Source organism: Geotrypetes seraphini, chromosome 5 (assembly GCF_902459505.1).
Source record: "Geotrypetes seraphini chromosome 5, aGeoSer1.1, whole genome shotgun sequence".
NCBI lineage: Eukaryota > Metazoa > Chordata > Amphibia > Gymnophiona > Dermophiidae > Geotrypetes > Geotrypetes seraphini.
Genome location: NC_047088.1, coordinates 153,205,809 through 153,228,072, shown reverse-complemented (window position 1 = coordinate 153,228,072; position 22,264 = coordinate 153,205,809). Strand labels below are relative to the sequence as shown.

Here is a 22,264-nt window from a genome sequence, read left to right as displayed (position 1 = left end):
CACAGCCTCTGTCTCCACCACCTCTACCGGAAGACTGTTCCACGCATCTACCACCCTTTCTGTAAAAAAGTATTTCCTTAGATACTTCTGAGCCTATCACCTCTTAACTTCATCTTATACCTTCTCATTCCAGAGCTTCCTTTCAAATGAAAGAGACTGAACTCATACGTATTTACATCATGTAGGTATTTAAACGTCTCTATCATATCTCCCCTGTCCTGCCTTTCTTCCAAAGTATACATATTGAGATCTTTAAGTCTGTCCCCCATATGCCTTATGACGAAGACCACGCACCATTTTAGTAGCCTTCCTATGGACCAACTCCATCCTTTTAAAATCTTTTTGAAGGTGCGGTCTACAGAATTGTACACAATATTCTAAATGAGGTCTCACCAAAGTCTTATACAGGGGCATCAATACATCCTTTTTCCTACTAGCCATACCTCTCCCTATGCTTCTAGCTTTCGCCGTCACATTTTCAACCTATTTGGCCTCCTTAAGATCATCACATACAATCACACCCAAGTCCCACTCTTCTATCATGCACATAAGCTTTTCACTCCCTAATCTATACTGTTCCCTCGGGTTTTTGCAGCCCAAATACATGACCTTGCATTTCTTAGCATTAAATTTTAGCTGCCAAATTTCAGACCATTCTTCAAGTTTCGTCAGGTCTTTCTTCATGTTATTCACTCCATTCGGTGTGTCTATTCTATTTCTGATTTTGGTATCATCCGCAAAGAGGCAAATCTTACTAGACAGTCCTGCAGCAATATCGTTTATAAAAATGTTAAAAAGAACAGGCCCAAGAACAGAACTTTGAGGCACACCACTTGTATCCCTTTCCTCAGAGTGATCTCCATTGATCACTACCCTCTGTCATCTTTCACTCAACCGGTTCTTGATCCAGCCCATCACTTTGGGACCCATCCTGAGGGCACTCAGTTTATTTATTAGACGTTTGTGGAACACTATCAAAGGCTTTGCTAAAATCTAAATACACCACATCTAGCGCACATCCTCTATCCAATTCTCTGGACACCCAGTCAAAGAAATTGATCAGATTTGTCTGACAAGACCTACCTCCAGTGAATCCATGTTGCCTCTGGTCCTGTAATCCACAGGATTCCAGAAACTTCACCATTCTCTGTTTTTAGAAGTGTTTCCATTAATTTACTTACCACAGAAGTCAGACTTACCGGCATGTAATTCCCTACTTCCTTACATCCACTTTTGTGTAGAGGGACCACATCTGCCCTTCTCCAGTCCTCTGGTACCACTACCGACTCATTGAAAAGATCAATCAGCGGAGCCACCAGAACTTATCTAAATTCCTTGAGCACCCTTGGATGTACACCATCCGGCGCCATTTCTTTGTCTACTTTTATTTTAGCTAGCTCCTCAGGAACACAACCCTCTGAAAATCAATCGGTGCACGGCACACAGTTTACGATTTCACTGCTGTATGGTGTTGCAGAAGCTATGCCATTAAATTGTAGTCATTTAAGAGAGAAAAATATTAATACATAATTACTTATTAAAGTAATATAAGTGCAGCCACACCATGCAGTAATCATGAATAAGATAAAGTTTGCAATCATGTATAAAAAAAAAGGTCTGCTACCATGCAAAAAATGTCAAGTAGAAGCATTGTGCATTTGTATCTAATTCTATAGCACAGGAAAAAAAGTCTTTCTGACCAGTAATTTCCCTAGGCTCTTCCCCCCTCCCCCCATAGAGTGGGATTTCCTAAAACTAATGAGACCCCAGAGCTAGTCATGTTTTCAGGATATTCTCAGCGAGTATGCATTTCAGAAGCTCTTCTCTGGAATCTTAACTATATCATTACGCCTACTAATTTTTCCTGTCCTTAAACTAAAACATTGATTTATCAGGGCTATATCTTTCAAGTATGTGCTATAAATTACAGAATGCAACATTTATCCAGGTTGATCATACTAGCAATTTAAAAAGGTCCTCCACAACTGGTAGCATAATGTGCATTCACTGAAACTTTGCAAAAGGATATTTTTCTTTGTGTTACTCAGTAAAGTGTGTATGTTCTTTGATTCTTTAGGAGACATTTGACAGAGCAAAAGCATGGGTAAAAGAACTACAGAGGCAAGCCAGCCCTAACATAGTGATAGCCTTAGCCGGAAACAAAGCTGACTTGGCTGAAAAAAGAATGGTGGAATATGAGGTAAAAAATACGTATCTTGCATGGTCTGATATGAGTAAGGATAGTGTCTTGGAGAAGGAGGTAAATTACTATCTTGATTAGATCTTTGTAATTCTGCTCTGTGAACTAAATATAAAAGATAAGTGAATATTATATCTTGATTTTGATATGCCTGCACATTTTTCCATTTTATTTTGAGGATTCCTGAACAGTTTTCATGAGTAGATTTGGGGAAACAAACAGCAGCAAATCTACTTTTAAATACCCAATGAGGCTAATGGGCTAGGATAGGCCTTGACAAATTTTCTTTGAATCTAGGAGCCAGGGCAAAAACTTAGGAGCCAGAAGCAGAGGTCTCTTGCTTCTCCTCCCACACACTACCTACAGTTTCCTCCTGCTCCTGAAGATTTTGGCAGTGCGTAGGAGCAGGAGAAGGATCTGGGCAGCCCTCCTGCTCCAGAAGATGTTGGGGAGCCTTGCCCAAGGAGCAGGAGGGACCAGGCACCCCTCCTGCTCCCAACTATTTTACAGGTACCGGGGTGGGTGGGCCTGGCCTGACCGCCTGGGCCGACCAGGACCAGGCTGTGGGGGGGTGGGAGACCTTAGGAGCAGAAGGGACCGAGCACCCCTTCTGCTCCCAAATTTCGGTCCCTTGGACCCGCAATCTTTTTTTTTTTTTTTTAGTAGTTTTGAGCTCTGCGAGCCCATGGTTTTAACCCGCTTTAAACTCGCGGGTTAAAACCACGGACTCACGGGAAGGGCAGTGCAGGGCGGCAGGACTTCAGGGTAGAGAGCAGGACTTCAGGGTAGTGCAGGGTGGCAGGACTTCGGGGCAGGAGATTTGTGCTTCAGTTGGGGCAGAGAGCAGGATATGCAGTTGGAAACCACTGAATGACTGGTCCCAGCAGTCGCTTCTTCCGTTGATCGGCCAGCCCTGTCCGATGTGAAATTTTGTGTAGTGAATCGGGTCGCTGTCCAATTCGCATGCGTTTCTCCTCATTTGCATGCATAGATTCGAAGCGGATCTCAGGAGAGGTAAGTGAATCAGGCCGGAGGGAAATTTGCTCATTAAGGGGTCGCAAACCAATTGGTGCACGATCGGTTTGCTTAGTGAATATAGCTCTAAGTGACTTGCCCAGGGTCACAAGGAGCAATGTGGGTCTAAACCACAACCTCAGGATGCTGAGGCTGTAGCTTTAATGGTTCATAGTCATTCGCGCGCAGGACTTCGGTGCGCCAACATTGCAGCACAGACAAATCGGCGCAAGACCCCAGTGCACCACCTAAAAAGTTACTTTTAAAGAGCTTCAACGCTGGATGTGAGTGGGGACCCTCCCCCCGGTTTACTTCATACTCCGCGCTGCCGTTGGGAGGGGGGTTGGGGGATTGGAACCCTCCATTATAGAGTAAACTTAACTTTTTCCTGATTTTTTTTTTTTTTTTTTTTAAGGAAAAAGTTAAGTTTTCTCTATAATGTGGGGGGTTCCCCCTCATCGGAGCTCTTTAAAAGTAAGTTTTTAGGTGGCGCGCTGGGGTCTTGCGCCGAATTGTCTGCGCTGCAATGTTGGCGCACTGAAATCTCATGCGCTTTTGTCCCGTCACAAGCTTTAACTACTGCGCCACACTCTCCCCTATGTATACCCTAGAGTAGAGGTTTTCAACCTTTTTTTGAGTCAGGACACACTGCATACATGACTCTCACAGACCTTTGGTTTGATACTTTGTTAGTTCTTATATAGTAAATGTAAACATGCTCTGCATCCACCAAAAAAAAAAAACTTATTCCACCCCTCCCCCCACAACAGTAGATGTAGATCATAAGTAGCGCATTTTCTCCATAGAAGCTTCCATACCAGAAAAAATTCTGATTCTCACCTTATCTCAGTAATAGCTAAATACATTTCTTCATTACTAAACACATTGGGGAAAATTCTACAAATGGTGCCTGGGTTAAACACTACTAGGTGCCCTAATCTGGGACATCTAGCGACGTCTAACTGAATTCCAAGTGAAACTTGATTGTTTTTAATTAGTTTAATTGGCATGATAATTTACCATGCCATTAAAAACTGCAAAAAAAAGATTAATTGGGGGAGTTAGGCCCTGAATTTGTTCTTCAGATATGAGTCATGAGATTTTTTTTTTTGTATATTGAATGCATTTTTTCCTAATACATGATGTTACTTAAGTTGGGGGAGGTTTAGGGTTGGAATGGGGATATTTGTAGGTTTTTGCATTGTTTAGTACAAAATTACTGTGTAATATTTTGTTGCATATCTGATCGTTTATTGAGTTCTAATAAAAAGATTTTACATAAGTCCAAACAAAAGGTTAAAGTAGTGTCCACATTGGGGCTCCATCAGAGACATCACCCAGATATGATAATACTAGTCCTGCTGTTCTCGGTGAGTGACTTCGCTTTACATATACGTCATTCTGAGATGAGAAAGAAAGACCACAGATTTAAAGCCCAATGAGAAATGGACTAATGTATATCAAATTACTGTTCATTAGTACAACATAAATGTCATGTCTCAATTATCTCGTCATATTTCTTCAGCATTGCCCTTTATACTGCTTGTATCTTTCACAATGTTATGTGCATTGTTTCTTATGGTTACTTAAAAAGTTCACAAGTTATGTACTGAGTAACCGTTTTCCCAGGTTTCAAGATGCTTTATAAAATGTTGATGCCGGTGTCTTTTTGGCACTGATCTGCTTCTTCCATTATAGCTGATGTGATGGTGGTCTTATAAAAGTTTAATGGCTCCTTCTGCAGGAAGCACAAGCATATGCTGAAGATACTGGCTTGTTGTTCATGGAAACATCAGCTAAGACTGCTATGAATGTCAATGACTTATTTTTAGCAATAGGTAAGTTTGCCTATATCACTTGATGCTTGTGAAATATTCTTAGTAAATTGATCCATTAGACATATGGAGTTGTTGGGGGAAGGGAGAATGCTATTTTAGCAAACAGTTCAAGAGTGGAGTGGAGGAGTAGCCTAGTGGTTAGGCATCAAGCTGACAACCAAGGAAGCCCAGTTCAAATCCAACTACTGCTGCTTGTGCTCTTGGGCAAGTCATGTAACCCTTCATTGCCTTAGGTACAGAATAATTTATTTATTTTAGTTATTTATAAACTGCTTATTAATTGTCTAAGTAGTTTACATTCAAGTACTGTCATTTGTCCCTATCTGTCCCTATGGGCTCACAATCTATCTAATGCACCTGGAGCAATGGAGGATTGAGTGACTTGCCCAGGTCACAAGGAACAGTATGGGGTTTTGAACCCACAACCTTAGGGTTCTGAGGTTGTAGCTCTAACCACTAGGCTACTCCTTCCTCTGAGCCCTCTAAGAATAGGGAAGTTCCTGCTGTACTTGAATGTAACTCAATTTGACCTGCTATTCAAACGGTGTGAGCTACAATAAATCCAAATAAATAAGAGTGTTCATTTGGTCTTCTAGCAAAATGTATCCTATGCGATTTTAAAAATGATGCTTAAAAATTAAGTGTATGTCCTGTTGTTGACTGCAGCCATTTCTGAAGAGCTTTACAAGTTACATTGCCCATACTTGTACTTGATTGATTGACCTGGTTTAAGCTGTCCTACCTAACTTTCAACATGCCAAAGCAGCTTTGTGCTACTATTCTATAACAGGTTAGGCATGCCTTGACACTCAGTAGTGTAATGAGGGGGGTGGGGTGGAGGTAGACCACCCGGGGCACTTACTTGGCAGGGGTGCCAGCACCTCTCCTGTTTGCCCCCTGCTCTTCCATGCTGCCTCAATTATCACGTGCCTCCCCAGAACCCTGCTGGCAGCAAGCAGGCTGTACAACCACCATTGTGCCAGCCCTGTCCCTCCCCTGGCATCACTTCCTGCTCGCAGGGCCAGGAGGTGACGTCTGAAGGAAGCATTAGCCAGCGTGAACAGCAGCCATTCCAGCCTGCTCGCTGTCAGTGAAGATGAGATGAGGTATGAGGGGAGGATGTGTGATGCACCAACCTCAGGACAGCAGGGAAGACCTGGGGGGGAGTGTGGCAGAGCAAGGGGGCGCATCACTGTCAGGGTGGCAGGAAAGAGTTTGTGGGGGAGCACACAAGGTGGTGATTCCAGGTGCCTCCTCCCCAATCACCAACTTCCCTTGCTATGCCACTGTTGACACTGTTATAGAATTGGCACTACGTATGCTTCTTTATTACACCTACATTTATGCACCACTGTAAAGAATTGCCCCCCTTTGTTGTCTTGAGTATCTACTTATGATGCATATACATTCCTGGGCAATTTTGTAATTGCCTGTTTAAGTATGTAGAATGATAATAATAATAATAATAACAGTTTATATACCGCATTACTGTGAAGTTCTATGCTGTTTACAAAAGACTAAAAGAGGTACAAGTTGATTGAATTAAAAGAGGTTAAGGAAAGAAAGTGGTAATAGGACAAAAGAACCATTAAGGAGAAAGAGATGAGTGGGTCAGTTGTCTAGATACTTTATGAACAAATAAGTTTTTAGACGCTTTCTGAATTCCTCGTAAATAGTGAGCGAGAGTAATTATTCTAGATCTTTATCCCATAATGCTGCTTGATGTGAGAGAAGGTGTTCATGGTGTTTTTTCAGTTTACATCCTTTAACTGGGGGGGAAACAAAGTTCGAATGTGAGCTTCTCTTGTGTCTGTTGGCTGAGAAGGAGAAAAGGTCTGTTATGTATTTAGGGGCTAGTCTGTATAGTGCTTTAAAGCAAAAGCAGGCGAACTTAAACTTTACGTGTGCTTCCATTGGTAGCCAGTGCAACTGCCGGTAGTAAGGTGTCACGTGATCAAATTTCTTTAGCCCGAAAATTAGTCTGACCGCTGCATTTTGCATTAATTGTAAACATTGCATATTCTTTTGGGAGATTGTTAAATAGGCGATGTTACAGTAATCGAATTGGCTTAGTACGAGGGATTGTACCAGGATTCTGAATGCTGACGTATCAAAATATGGTTTGATGGATCTAAGTTTCCAGAGAGTGAAAAAACCCTTCCTAATTAAGGAGTCCACCTGATCTTTCATGGTTAGGCATTGATCCAGAGTTACACCCAGTATCTTCATGGTAGATTGAATAGGGTAACTAAGGTGCATAGTGGATTTTTGTTGTTAAGTGGATGTGGCGAAGCAATTAAGAATTTTGTTTTTTCTGAATTAAGTTTGAGCTTGAAGTCAGTCATCCATTGCTCCATCAAATTTATAGCTTCTGATTAGAGAATGACATGGTGGCGGTTTACCCGCGGCTACTGCGTTTAGCCGCGGGTAACCCGCCAAAAACGGGGAATGAAAATTAGCAGCCTCTGCGGGGACGGGGACAAGGCCATCACCGCCCCGTGGAGCGGTGAATGGTCTTGTCACCGCAGTGAGGCATAAAGGATCGTGCGGTCCCCGCAGCCCCCACCCGCACGCCGGCTCGATCGTTTAACCAGCTTCCTCTCTCCACCTCACCTTAGTTTGCCGGCTTTCTTTTTCGGCGACCGGAACGCTTTCAAAAGAGCCGCGCATGCGCGGCTGCTCAGTATTCAATCTTCTGCTCTGACCCAACCGGAAACAGGAAGTTGCAGCAGAGCAGAAGATTGAACTTTGAGCAGCCGCGCGTGCCGGTCACCGAAAAAGAAAACCGGCAAACTAAGGAGAGCTGGAGAGCAGTAGCGTACCAAGGGGGGGGGGGGCGGGAGGGGCGAAAAAGGTAATGGCGCCAGGCCTTGGAGCACCGAGGCAGACCGCTTCTCCCCCCTCCCAGCCGAACCCCTGCTGACCCTCCTATCTCTTCCCCCCCAAGTGAACCTTTCCGACCCTCCCAGCGAAAGCAGCAAACCTCCCTCCAGTAGCGTCGGCTTTCTCCTCCCTCTGCCGCATCACTGATGACGTCATCAGTGACGCGGCAGAGGGAGGAGAAAGCCGCGAAGGAGGTTTGCTGCTCTCGCTGGGAGGGTCAGAAAGGTTCACTTGGGGGGGAGAGATAGGAGGATCAGCGGGGGTTCGGCTGGGATGGGGGAGAAGCGGTCTGCCTCGTGCTCCATTACTTTCTTGGGGCAGCAGCAGCGTTTACAATTCGCTGCTGTTGCCAGCTTCAGGCCTTGTTCTCTGCCGGGTCCTGCCTACTTCCTGTTTTCATGAAGACAGGACCCGACAGAGAGGAAGGCCTGAAGCAGGCAACAGCAGTGAATTGTGAATGCTGCTGCTGCCCGATGAAGTTCAGGACATCGGGGAAGGAGCAAGGAGAAATCGGCTGCTGGCTTGGGGGTGAGGGTAGGGAAAGAATCGTGGAAGTGGAGAAATTGGCACGATGGCTTTGTGGGGGCTAGGGGGAGAGAGAAAGAAAGGAAAAAATAAAGAGGGGGGGCCAGGGGGAGAGAGAAAGAAAGGCAGAAATAAAGAGGGGTCAGGGGGAGAGAGAAAGAAAGGCAGAAATAAAGAGGGGGTCAAGAGGGAGAGAAAGAAAGGCAGAAAGAAAGAGGAGGGCCAGGGGGAGAGAGAAATAAAGAGGGAGGCCAGGGGAAGAGAGAAATAAAGAGGGAGGCCAGGGGAAGAGAGAAAGAAAGGCAGAAATAAAGAGGGGGTCAAGGGGGAGAGAAAGAAAGGCAGAAATAAAGAGGGGGTCAAGGGGGAGAGAAAGAAAGAGGAGGGCCAGGGGGAGAGAGAAATAAAGAGGGAGGCCAGGGGGAGAGAGAAAGAAAGGCAGAAATAAAGAGGGGGGCCAGGGGGAGAGAGAAAGAAAGGCAGAAATAAAGAGGGGAGCCAGGGGGAGAGAGAAAGAAAGAGGGGGGGGGGGCAGGAGAAGAAAGAAGAAGGACCAGAAGAAGGACCAGAGACTCATGAAATCACCAGACAAAAAGGTAGGAAAAATGATTTTATTTTCAACTTAGTGATCAAAATGTGTCCGTTTTGAGAATTTATATCTGCTGTCTATATTTTGCACTATGGCCCCCTTTTACTAAAACGCAATAGCGGTTTTTAGCGCAGGGAGCCTATGAGCGTCGAGAGCAGCGTGGGGCATTCAGCGCAGCTCCCTGCGCTAAAAACTGCTTTCGCAGTTTAGTAAAAAGGGAGGGGGAATATTTGTCTATTTTTGTATAGTTGTTACTGAGGTGACATTGCATAAAGTTATCTGCCTTGACCTCTTTGAAAACCCGCGGAATATAAATGATAATTAACATTTTCTCTGCGTACAGCGTGCTTTGTGTTTTTAAAATTTTATTGTTGGTAGATCATTTTGACTTGGCCACAAAGGTAAGGGGGAGGGAGGGAGGGGAGCTGCTGAAAGACATCTAGTAATCCTTGCAGGCTTGACTGTGCAGGGAATTATTTTTGTAAAATCATGTTTTGTTATGTGACTGGCATTATCTAGACTTTAATTTCTATGAATGAATAGAATGAAAATGATATAAAATTACTTGCTTGCGGGGACCGCGTATTCCGGCTCACACAAGGAAGGAGGAGGTGAAAGGGAAAAAGTTTCTCTTCCTTGGAAATAGATTCTGAAGTGACCTCATCAAAGAAGACCAGCACCAAATGTACAAGAAATCCCTTAAACAATGTCAAAAGAGCCCAAAATAGACAACTGCAACTGCCTTGAGACTCCATTATTGAAGGAATCAACTTGAAATCACAGAAGAGACCAGAAAAGGTTAAATGCTTCATGGAATCCTCAGGTACAAACACAAACCAAATTGTGAATGAAATCAGAGCAGACAGTAAGAATTATAAAATTGATGTCATTATCCATCTGGAAAAAAAGGCGTACTAGAAATAATGCCTCAGCAATACAATTTTCAGAAGTTCTATTTGCTCATGGTAAGGGAGAAGAGAGACTGCTAGTGATGGTGGGGGGACTGATAGAAGATATGAAAGAAGGGTGGTAGAAAGGAACAGATGGTAAAGGAGGGAGGGAAGGGTAGTGGTAGAAAGGAATAGAACAGACATTGAAAGAGGGTAGAGAGGAACAGACCCTGAAAGGAAATGTGGAAGGCAGAGTGGGGAGAAGACGCTGGAAGGGAAGAAGACAGATGCCAGACTATGGGGGAGCGGAGGGAAGAAGATGGGTGCTAGAAGGGGACGGTGACGGGGCGGTGAATGGGATGGCAGTGGCGGTGATGGGGCGGTGAAAGGGATGACGGTGACGGGGCGGTGAAGGGAACGGCGGTGATGGGGCGGTGCAGAGGATGGTGGGCCGGGGACGGTGCGGGGACAGATTTTTTCCCCGTGTCATTCTCTACTTCTGATGCCTTGGGAATGGTTTCCGAGATAGAGTTAGCAAATGGGATGATGATCGTAAAGTCATCAGCGTAACTGAATAATTTTATTCCCAGCTGGGTTAATTGCGCGCCCAGTGAGGACATGTAGACATTGAAGAGCAATGGGGACAGCGGTGAACCCTGCGGCACACCGGATGAATTGCTCCAGGTATCAGAGAGATCATAATTGAACCGTACCTGATAGGTACAGGACACAAGGAAGCCACAAAACCAGTTCAGCACCTCATCCCTGATACCAATAGCATCTAAACATTGTAGCATTTTCCCATGGTCGTCTAGATCAAAGGCAGAGCTCATGTCAAATTGCATGATCAGAGCATTGAGGCCCTTGCTAAATAATAGACGCAAATTATCTAAGATAGCCGCAATTACTGTCTCCGTACTGAATAAAGGTCTAAAACCGGATTGAGTTTCATGTAGGAGAGAGAACTGGTTAAGATATTCCATCAGTTGGGTGTGTACCAATCCTTCCATGATTTTTACAATAAATGGAATGGATGCTACAGGTCTGTAGTTGGTTACTAGAGCTGATGATTCTTTACTATTTTTTAGGATTGGGGTTATTATTATGTGGCCGTTGTTAGTGAGGAACTTCCCATTTTTTAGGTTATGGGCTAAGTAGTGCAGCAGCGATAGTTTAAATTCTAACGGCGCCATTTTCATAATTTCCGGGGAGCATGAGTCCAGAACGCAATATGACTTAGAGCATTTGTTATATAGTTTGGTATAATTATTCCATTCTAAGTCTTGAAAGGAGCTCCAGATTATATCTGCTGGTATTTCATTTCCTTGTATGTTAGCTATTTGAAGATCACTGGGGTCATTTGTTGAAAAGTTTCTTAGGTTTTTGATTTTTGAATCGAAATGCAGTGCTAAGTCATTCGCAGAGGGTAACTTAATGTTGTGTGAGGGTAGAGTGTAGCGAGTGGTGTCGAATAAGTTTGTGATCAGGTTAAACAGCTCTTTGGTATTGATTCCTTGTGAACCATTGCAAGCCAAGTTGATTTTAATAGAGTAGAATGCTTTACGTTTGTCTTTTATTAGTTGTTTGTAGCTTTTTATGTTAGCTCTCCATTTGTTATGGTCTGCCAATTCACCTGTTTTTTTCCAAATTCTTTCCAGTCGTCTAGCTTGTTTCATTTTTAGGAGTTTGGTGTTCTACAAGTTCAAATCATTTAGAAAATTAACCCTTGTGAAAAGAATTTTCTTGTGAAGACATACTGTATATACTCGAATATAAACTGGGATTTTTGGGCAAAAAAATTGGCCCAAAAAGTGGGGGTCCCTGTTTATATTTGAGCCAACGCCCCCTCCCAAAATTATTTCTGGCCGCCACCACAAGTCTTTGCATTCTGTCCCTCCTCTCTGCCCTAGTCTTATACCTCATCTGCCGATCCCCGGTGGAGGTGCAGCAGGCAAGAAATAACTTTCCGAGTTCCTGCCCCACTGCTAACCGGCTGCTGTGAGATCGTTTCTTCGGCAATGAGCAGCACGAGCAGGTGCGTGATTTGGTGCTGCTGTTGGGTGCTGAGTGGCTTCTTTACTGGCTCCCGTGAATTCTCGCGAGAATTTGCAGGAGCCAGTAAGGAAGCCACTCAGCAGCAGCACCAAAATCGCACTTCTGCTCGTGCTGCTTAGCAGCCGAAGAAACGATCTCGCTGCAGCTGGTTAGCAGCGGGGCAGGAACTTGGAAAGTTCATTCCTGCCCGCTGAACCTCCACCGGGGATCGGCGTATGAGGCTAGGGCAGGATGCAGACCCTGGGAGGGAGGGAGGTTGTAAAGTATGACGGAGGAAGGAAGGGTGCTGGATGCAGAGCCTGACAGGGGAGGGAGGGAAGGAAGGGTGCTGGGTGCAGAGCCTGATAGGGGAGGGAGGAAGGGAAGAAGGGTGCTGGGTGCAGAGTCTGACAGGAGAGGAAAGGAAGGAGTGGGGTTGGGTGAAGTGCCTGACAGGAGAGGGAGGGAAGGGGGTTGGGTGCAGTGCCTGGCAGGGAGGGAAGGGGGCTGGGTGTAGAGCTTGGCAGGGAGGAGGCGGATGCAGAGCCTGACTTATATTTGAGCCAACCATTTTTCCTCCTTTTGGGGGGGAAAAGGGGGTCTCGACTTATATTCGAGTATATACAGTAAGTATTTTTGATCTTGAAACATAGCAGCATTAATGTAATCCTTCCTTGGTACTGAATTGTAGTTGAAATGCAAAATTAGCCCTCCTTTTTGGATAACTTGAAGGGGTGGTTTTCATATATTTGTGTGATCCAACCTGATAATGTGGTTCTGAAACTAAAAGAAAAGTGGATTTGTACTAGAGAATGACATGGGGACAAATTTTTTCCCATCCTTGTGGGAACTCATTTTCCCGTCCTGTCCCTGCCACATTCCTGTAAGCTCTGTCCTCATCTGCACAATCCTCAAACACTTTAAAATCATAAGTGTTTGAGGCTTGTGCAGTTAAGACAGAGCTTACAGGAATGGGAAAGGGACAGTGACAAAACTCATGGGGATGGGACGGGGAAATTGAGTTCTGACAAATTTGTCCCTGTGTCATTCTCTAACTTGTACACTTGGAACCTGAGGAGCTAAAGCCATGTGTAGGGAATCTCCTATTTGATTTGATTTATTAATTTTTATATATTGCCTTTTACCAGAGTATAAAGGCGGTTTACAATCAACAGTTAACTTCAGTGATGTTATAATGTATTTAATACTTAAGAGCTATCTCTTCAAATGGAACATGTAAATGGTACAGGTGCCTAAAACACTAGTTTCTCTAGTAGGAGTTAACTGATAGGCTGACATATTTTTATTCACTTTTTGCAGCAAAGAAAATGCCAAAAACAGATACACAGAATCCAGCTCATGCAGCCAGAAACAGAGGTCTTACTCTTCATGGAACAGATCAGCAGCCCCGGAGGGGGTGCTGTGGTAAATAGAAAGATGCTCTAAACAGGGGAGAAAAGTCATGGAACAGTGTATAAAGTGGATAATAAGGATATGGCTTCCTGTTTATAGAATTGGAAGTAATATACTTTGCTTTTGTTCTTTTTTTATTACAAAAAATATGTTCTAAAAATACTGTTAGCAAAATACATTGCTAATATAGAGCTGATACTTGACCATTTAATATGATTTGTTAGAATGAGTCATGTCCTGCATTTCTATGGTAAATGGGACTGTTTGAATTCAAGAGCACAGATGCAGGCCTGGCTACAGGCTTTTCATGGCCTTTGTAGCAGTTTGCCAGTATGTGGGGACCTGTGCTTGCAAAACTGGTCATACATCGGGGCAAGAGGCACTGATCTGAGATTGTGCCTACCATTTTGCTAAGGTATTCCAGAATATTATTAAGTTCTCACAACACAGCTTTAAGTGGCCTCGAGTGCAGCCACCAACTGTTGCTGGTGGCCATGGAGAAGTTTATCCTAAAATACTTCTGTCAGCATTCTCTGACACTTTCATCTGTGGTGACCAAAAAAAACCCTCCATTGATAGCTGCATTTCAGAAATGTTTCAGATCATGCAAAAATAACCTCTGATCTCACATAACAATACCCGTGTCCTCAAAAAATCCCTCCTTGCTCATTTAAGGGGGTGCACTTATTACATATGTAATACGAACCAAATTCTGTTCTGGGTTCCTCTTCTGGCTTGCAGAGGACACCACTGGTTTGTTTATGGCACTTTAATCTTCAGTTTGTATTTATCTCAGTGAGAGATTTGTCTTAATGATATATATAAATTGCCTCCGTCACTGTGTTATGCCTTTGTTACAGAAAAAAATATACAAAATGTGTTTAAAATTTTTTTAATTTGTACAAGTACCTTCAGATAATAACATCTTTACATATAGATTTTTTAAATTTAGCATTAAGAAATAAAAATGCACTTATATTTATTTTAAAACACTGTATAATTCTATCTTTGCAAAAAGACATTTTTAACTGTTTTGAGCATAAAACTGTTCACTTGTACTTAACAGTAGAGCAGTATACAAATAATGCAGTGAAGTGTTGACTGTTAAAATATGTACAAAATGTCTACTTAGTAAGATTAGCCACAAGTTTAAAGTGCTCCCTAGTGAGGACATTTTAGTTTAAAAAAAAAAAACAAAAACCCCAAAAGAAAGCCACCCTTGGCATTAATTTGTAAGGAAACTGATCAAAATTATATAACTGAACATGTATAATGAAAAAACCAAGTACAGAGCTATTCTGGGAAAGGTTGTTTTTCTAGATTTGGTGAGACTGGTATCCTGCTCTCATTAAGGGGGTAATTGTATAACTGAGCATCTGTAAATGGTTTCTCAGATATTTTGGGGTCCTTTTATCAAGCTACAGTAAGGGTTTAACGCGCATAATACCGCGCGTTAAACTGCCTGCCACGCTAGCTGCTAACGCCTGCATTGAGCAGGCGTTAGATTTTTAGCCGGCCGAGGGGGTTAACGCGTGATGAAATGTCCAACGCACTAACCCCATTAGCGCGGCTTGATAAAAGGAGCCCTTTGTGTGCTTAGGTTCTATATTCTATAAGAGACTGCCTCTGTGTACACTTACCTGTCAAATATGTAAGATATTTACAGAATAGCACTTGGAGAGAATTTGGTACTTAAGGCCCATGTGCACATACATACATACATGATCCCAGAAAAACAGGCGATGCTAGCTTCCTAAAAACTTGGAAAGTAGAAAACAATCAGCGAAGAAGACTCTGGTGCTCAATGTCTTTTATTGTATATCGAGACTCGACACAACACGATCGTGTTTCGGCCCCAAATGGGCCTGTCTCAGGAGTCTGAACATATACAGAAAAACATAAATAGCTTAAAAGTTTATGTAACATAAAGCGTATTTAAAAAGTACATATTCAAAGAAATACATTTTAAGGAAACAATAGAAAATTGATAATAAAGATGGTAATAAAAAAAGATAATAATATTTCTAAGTGGTGTAAATAATAAAAACTGGACTCAAATCACTTACATTTGCACATAATGTATAATTTAATACCGCAAAAGACATGTGTACACTAAAACATCATACAACATAGACAACCTAAAAATTGCAAATATTCTTGATTCAAAATTGTATGCATATCATATTTTAATATAATAATGGAAGTATCAATCGATGAAACCAAAAAAATAGAAATTGTATATGAATTCAAATTGCACATTTTGTGTTCCTAATAAAATAATGAAAAATTAAAGATATTTGTACTCAATAATCTATGAATTTGAAATGAAGACATACCTATAGGTAGAGCTTATTATCCCTGGACAAGCAGGCAGCATATTCTCACACATGGGTGACGGTGCCCCGGTGCGGACACTTTAAAAGTGCATCACCACTCTATATCTTTAGAAAGTTTGCGATAGCCCACACCGCGCATGCACGAGTGCCTTCCCACCTGACTTAGATGCACGGTTTTTTAGTTTCTGCAGAGCTAAGCAGACGCGTTTTTTCAACGGCTGTTGAAATTTTTTCTCTGCTTTCCTGCTCTCGCACTTGTGATTCTTTAGTCACTGTTTTTTCTTTTCCGTTTGTTAAAAAAAAAAAAAAAAATACTTTAATTTTTTTTTTTTTTCCCTTCTCTCTCATTGGCGGGTCTTTGGCCCGGTGGGGCCTCTTCGTCCACCTTGGCCACCAGTTTCGATTGGGCTGAGGTGGTGTTCCCATCAATGTAACGCATACTGACGGGATTTAAAAAGTGCGGTCGCTGTGTTCGGGCTATTTCTGTGACTGACCCTCATTGCTGGTGTCTCCAGTGTTTGGGACCCGAGCACTGCCCTGAAACTTGTCCGTGCTGCTCTTTTCTTCAAAAAATGACTCTAAAGAATCGTCGTCTAAAACAGCAAAAACTGTTTGGTGCCGCCATAGAGGGAGAGCCGACATTGGCACCGGCACCGACCGCACCAACCAAGACAACACCACAAGCATCGACACCGGCAGAACCACTGACACTGACTTCAGTGTCGCAGTACACCATTCCTCTTGGTAAGCCGGCTAAGAAGCCTTCCCCTTCCTCCTAAGGGACACAGGTCAAAGCTGCATTGAGCCAAGTCATGCCAATCTCGCATAAGTCCCATAAATGCACAGTCCCCATTACGGTGAGTGCCTCCACATCAGCATCTTCCTCACCAGACTGTGTCAAGCACCAGCGGTACCAGCGAAAAAGCAAATAGTACTGGTGCTCTCCCTAAAGCAAAAAATTGACAGCTTGCTTAGGGAAGAACTAGGGGAGCATTTTCAATTGTTGGTGCCAACTCAGCTCATGCCACTGTTGACACTGACTTTCCCGGTGCAGGTCCAGTCTCAGCAGCTCATGACACCGACCACACAGGTTCCCAATGTTCCACCGGTGTGGACACCTTTGATGCAGGAGTCAACCTGACCACCATCAGGGTACCATTTTCCTCAACCCAAACTTTCAGAGAGGTCACTCCAGTAAGGCCGAGGCACCATCATTGATCTTCCATGCTGCAAGATTCCGATTTGTTGGAAGATTCTGAACCAGAACTGCCATCCACCACTGAGGAGGACTCTTCTGCTTCATGTTCACCACACCGCTCTCCTATTAGAGCCTCTTCTCCTTCGGAAAAAGTTTCATTTTCCAAATTTCTTCGCCAGATGGGAACAGATCTTGACATGTCTTTGGCAGCAAACTCTAAATATAGCAAAGAATATTTAGAAACTTTAGATTATGACCAGCCCCCAAAAGAGATGTTGAGACTGTCACTCCATGCTATCTTGAGAGAAACGTTCTACAAGAATTTTGAGACTCCACTTTCCATTCTGGGTGGCTCCCAAGAAACTGGAGTCACTTTATAAGGTGGTGACACTTCCAGGTTTCGACAAACCACAGCTTCCTCATGAATCCCTTGTGGTGGAATCTACCTTGAAAAAATCTTCTGTGGCCAGTGTCTATGAGTCCCTTCCTCCTGGCAGAGAGGGATGGACGATGGATAAGTTTGGTAGACGACTTTACCAAAATGCAATGCTGGCAAATCGAGCAGGAAATTATAATTTCTACTTCTCCTGCTATCTAAAACACCTAGTAAAGCCGTTTTCAGTATTCCAAAAATACATTGCTGCATGCAAGACCAAGCGTTTCCAGAATCTTGTCTCCACTGTTCTGACTATGAAAATATATGGTCCGTTCTATTTATGACAAGTTTGAGCTCACCTCTCAGGCAGCAGCCATGTCAGTGGCTATGAGGCGTGGCTGCGTGTTTCTGACCTGAATGTAAACCACCAGAACCATCTGGCAAATGCTCCGTGTCTGGGTGATGAACTCTTTGGAGACTCTTACCGACACTGCCACACACAAACTTTCTGCCCATGAGATCAGATGGGACACATTGGTAAAACCTAAGAAGAAGCCACAGGCCCCTCGACCTTTCAAGCCTGCTGCTTCTTACCAGCATCGATTTGTTTCTAAGGCTGCTATTCCTGCTCATTCTTCACTTAGAAAGCAAAAACAGTAGCCACGTGACCAACCTAAGCAGCCGACTGCCCAACAAAAGTCTACACAGCATTTTTGACGTGTTCCTCATGAGCATAGCCTAAGTTCCCATTCTGCAACCTCTTCCTTAGCCGATAGGAGGACGGCTTCAGTATTACATCAGTTGTTGGCAGCTCATCACTTCTGATCTCTGGGTGTTAAACATCATTCGTTGGGGTTACGTTCTTCACTTCCACACCGTTCCTCCAGGTTATCCTACAAGAGAGTCTGCTTCGAACCCTACACAGTCTTCCCTTCTCCTTCAAGAAGTTCAATCCCTTCTTCTACTCAATGCCATCGAGAAAGTTCCTCTCAGCAGCACCAGGGAGTTCCAAAGAAGATGGGAGGACTGCATCCCATTCTAGATCTAAGAGCCCTCAACAAATTTCTCGTCAAGGAGAAATTCTGTATCCTCTCTCTCGCCCTACTCTATTGCCTACTGGCTCAAGCCGATTAGCTATGCTCTCTGGATCTCAAGGAAGCCTATACTCATATACCAATCCATCTGCTTCCCAACAATACCTTTACTTTCAAGTGAATCAGCGCCATTTCCCATACAAGGTACTTTCATTGGCCTGACATCTTCTCCCAGAGTCTTCCCGAAATGCTTGATTGTGATAGCAGCAGCCCTTTGATCCCATGGTCTTCAGGTTTTTCCTTATCTGGATGACTGGTTGATCAAGGCTTCCTCATCTCAGGAAGTGGCTCTGGTGACAACTCATACCATATCTTTCCTTCAGGCCTTAGGCTTCAAAATCAATTTTCCCAAATCAAACCTTCACCCAACCCATCGTCTTCAGGCCAAAGGGTAGCACTCTGTACTGAAAATGATGATTTTTCACCCGAAGTCTGAGGAACTTTCGAGAGGCTGGATGAATGGGAATGTGAGTGTAAGCCTCTGTGAAATCCAGAGAGCATAACCAGTCGTTCTGATCTAGAAGGGGATATAAGGATGCCAGAGACAGCATCCCAAATTTTTCTCTGGCAAGAAAATTGTTGAGAGCTCTGAGGTCTAATATAGGTCGCAGATCCCCCGTCTTCTTTGGAATAAGGAAGTAACAGGAGTAAACCCCCCCCCCCCCTGCTCTGCTGTTCCAAGGGAACTTCCTCGATGGCACGGAGATGAAGCAGAGCTTGAGCTTCTGAAGAAGGGTGGTCTACGACGGGTTGGAGGGATACTCTCTTGGAGGAAGATCTGGTGGAATCTACAAGAAATGAAGAGAGTAACCCTCTCTGAGTTTTGAGAACCAAGAGGTTGGATGTGATGAGTTCCCATTGGTATAAAAGATGGAGATGAGATGGGAAGAGGAGAAGACAGAGGCAGAATGATTGAGGTTATGCTCTATTAGATGGTCAAAAAGACTGAGAGGCCTTGGGGTGCAGCAGGAGTCTTAGGTTTTTGTTACTGCTGTTGCTTCTTAGGAGGCGCCGTTGATTAAGGAGCTTCCTTCTGAGGAAAACGCCTCTAGTATGATGGAACAGACCTATTACCTTTGACTGTGGAAGGCTTTGGCTTTAGTCTGATGATGGAAGCAAAGGACTTCTCATACTCAGATAAACACTTGGTAGCTGCCTCAATAGAGTCATCAAACAATTCATTGCCCTGGCATGGGATGTTAGCCAGTCAATCTTGAAGATTTGGATCCGTGTCCACAGTGCGAACCAGGCCAAACGATGCATGGCCACCGAAAATATAATAACTAATAATAATAATAACTTTATTTTTCTATACCGCCATAATCTTGCGACTTCTAGGTGGTTCACAGTGAAGAGGGCTGTACAATCAGCGAATTACAGGGTGAAAATTAGGTAAGAAGTCACTGATCAGTCAGTGATTACAGGGTACAAATGGTTACAGAAATAATCTTAACAAGTTACATCGAAACGGCTGGAAAGTCAGCGATTTACAGAATATAGAAGGTGAGGAAGACATCAAGTTGTCTGTGAAAAAACAGAAAAACGTTAGAGATGGTGCGTAGTATCAGCATGACGAGTAAGGTCTTAAAAAAGGGGAAGTTGACTGGCTAGGAAATAAATCTGTTGAACAGAGCGATCTTGATTTCTTTCCGAAAGGCGCCATAGGTCAACCTGGCTTGATCAATGAAGTTGCCTAACCAGGTCTGCTGTCTGCCGGCTTGAAACTTAAAAGATCTATCAAGGAAGGTTCTGAATTTGCAACCTATGATTTTCAGGTAGGCAAAGAGGTTGTGATTTCTGGTTGGCCTTGTGAGGGTGTAAAGCTCGAAATGAGGTAATAGATAGTTTGGGGCCATTCCCCCACCAGTTTGTAGCAAAAGCAGGAGAACTTGAATAAAATTTGTGCTTCAATTGGCAACCAGTGTAGAATCTGTAGTAGGGACTGATGTGATCACTTTTCTTTAGTCCGAATATTAATTGGAAGGCCGTGTTTTGCACTATTCTTAGTTTTCTCACAGTTTTTTTTTGTATACCCACATAAATGATGTTGCAGTAGTCTAGGGTGGATAGGATCAGTGACTGTACCAGTAGTCTGAATGAAAGAGGGTCAAAATATTTTTTGATGGTTTTTAGTTTCCAAAGTGTAGAGAAGCACTTTTTGGTCACTGAGGTAGTGTGTTCAATCAAGGTCAAGTGGGTGTCTAGGGTGACTCCTAGTATTTTTAAAGTGTTAGATATTGAGTGGTCATGACCATTTAGGTGTATTTTTGTTGCAGTGATTTTGTCTTTTGGGCTTGCCAAGAAGATTTTAGTCTTTTCTGAGTTTAGTTTCAGTTTAACCTTAGTGGTCCATATTTCGGTCATAATATGAGTGATTGTTTTGAGGTGTCATTGGTCACGTTGGTCACAGGGATTAGAATAGAGATGTCATCAGCGTATATATAGTAAGTTAGGTTTAACTTTTGTAATAAGTGGCCGAAGGATTAGATATAGATATTAAACAAGGTGGGAGATAGGGGGGGAACCCTGAGGGACTCCCGATGGGCTTTTCCAAGAATTGGAGTATTTCCCATCATAGACCACTTGATACTAACGTTTTATTAAGAAACCCTGGAACCAGGTCCAAACTCTTCTTGAGAGGCCCATTGCGTCTACACAATTCAGCATTATTTTGTGATCTTCTAGGTCAAATGCGCTGCTAAAATCCAGCTATAGGATCAGAGCGCTGGTACCTTTACTAAAGAGATCATATAGGTGGTTGAGGATAGAGCCTAGGACTGTCTCTATGCTGTATCCTTTTCTAAAACCTGATTGATGCTCGTTGAGGAGGTTGAATTTATATAGGTGATTTACAAGTTCCAGGTTGACCAACCCTTCCAGTAGTTTGGTGAATAGGGGGGTACTCGCTATGGGTCTATAGTTGGATGTCAATGCAATTGAGTTCTTCTGATTTTTGGGAATGGGTGTGATCAGTATGTGGCCCATATTTTCATGGTAAGACCCACTTGTGAGAGTGGATGTTGTCCAGTTAAATAGATCCCTTTTGAATTTGGGTATTGCAACTTGCATGATCTTAGATGGGCATTCGTCTAGAAGACAATTCAATTTGGCGTTTTTGTTAAACAAGGTGAGGAATTGGTTCCAGTTAGGGAGCTCAAATTGATCCCAGGTCATGTCAACATCGGGCTCCCTATCCTGCAGTATGAATTGGAGTTCGAAATCGTGTGAGGGTGCTGGTATTGAAGCTCTTAAGTCCGAAATTTTTTTGCTGAAGTAGATGGCATGACTGTCGACCGATGGTATCTGTTCATTGTTATTTTTCAGGACCTGAGAAGTGTCTGTTAGTCTGTTTACTAATTTGAATAGTTCTCTGCTATTTAATTTGACTACTCCTATTTTTTGTGCATAATGTTTAGATCTCTTGTCTTTTATAAGGGTTTTGTATTTTTTCATATTTTGTTTCCAGTTTCTTTTATCTTCCTCATTGTTTTGAGCCATATTCTTTCTAGTTTTCTGAGTTCCTGTTTGAGAGCTAGTAGTTCAGCGTCGAGCCATTCTTTTGATACCCTCTTGTTCTTTTTGTATGTTTGAGTTGGTGCTATTTGGTTTAGTACTTCTTTGGTAAACTTTCTCCATCTAGTAGGGAAATCTTGTTCTTCTTCTATGGTGCTTCTGCCGGTGACTGTCATATTCTGTTTGGTAGTGACCCTAGGGGATAGTTCAAACGCATCATAGGCAGATTGAACCAGATGCATGCGAAGTTGACCCTGAGTGTTGTGAAGTTGTTGAAACTCTGGAAATCTATGTTGAGGAAGATATTTGAAGAAATCAGGCATGGTATTAACCAAATGCTTAAGATAAGATGTGAAGGTGA

General features: G+C 43.1%; 1 protein-coding gene across 3 annotated transcripts in view; it reads left to right on the top strand.

Annotated features, from left to right (window-relative positions):
• Positions 1–14,381, top strand: part of LOC117361507 (ras-related protein Rab-5B-like) — a 64,315-nt gene extending 49,934 nt beyond the window's left edge. For all 3 annotated transcript variants that reach the window (XM_033946940.1, XM_033946942.1, XM_033946941.1), the window contains exons 4-6: positions 2,078–2,200; positions 4,959–5,052; positions 13,294–14,381. In XM_033946940.1, the coding sequence (XP_033802831.1) occupies positions 2,078–2,200; positions 4,959–5,052; positions 13,294–13,406 (330 nt within the window). In that variant the 3' untranslated portion in view covers positions 13,407–14,381. The remainder of the gene's footprint in view (positions 1–2,077; positions 2,201–4,958; positions 5,053–13,293) is intronic.
• The last annotated feature ends 7,883 nt before the right edge of the window (positions 14,382–22,264 follow it).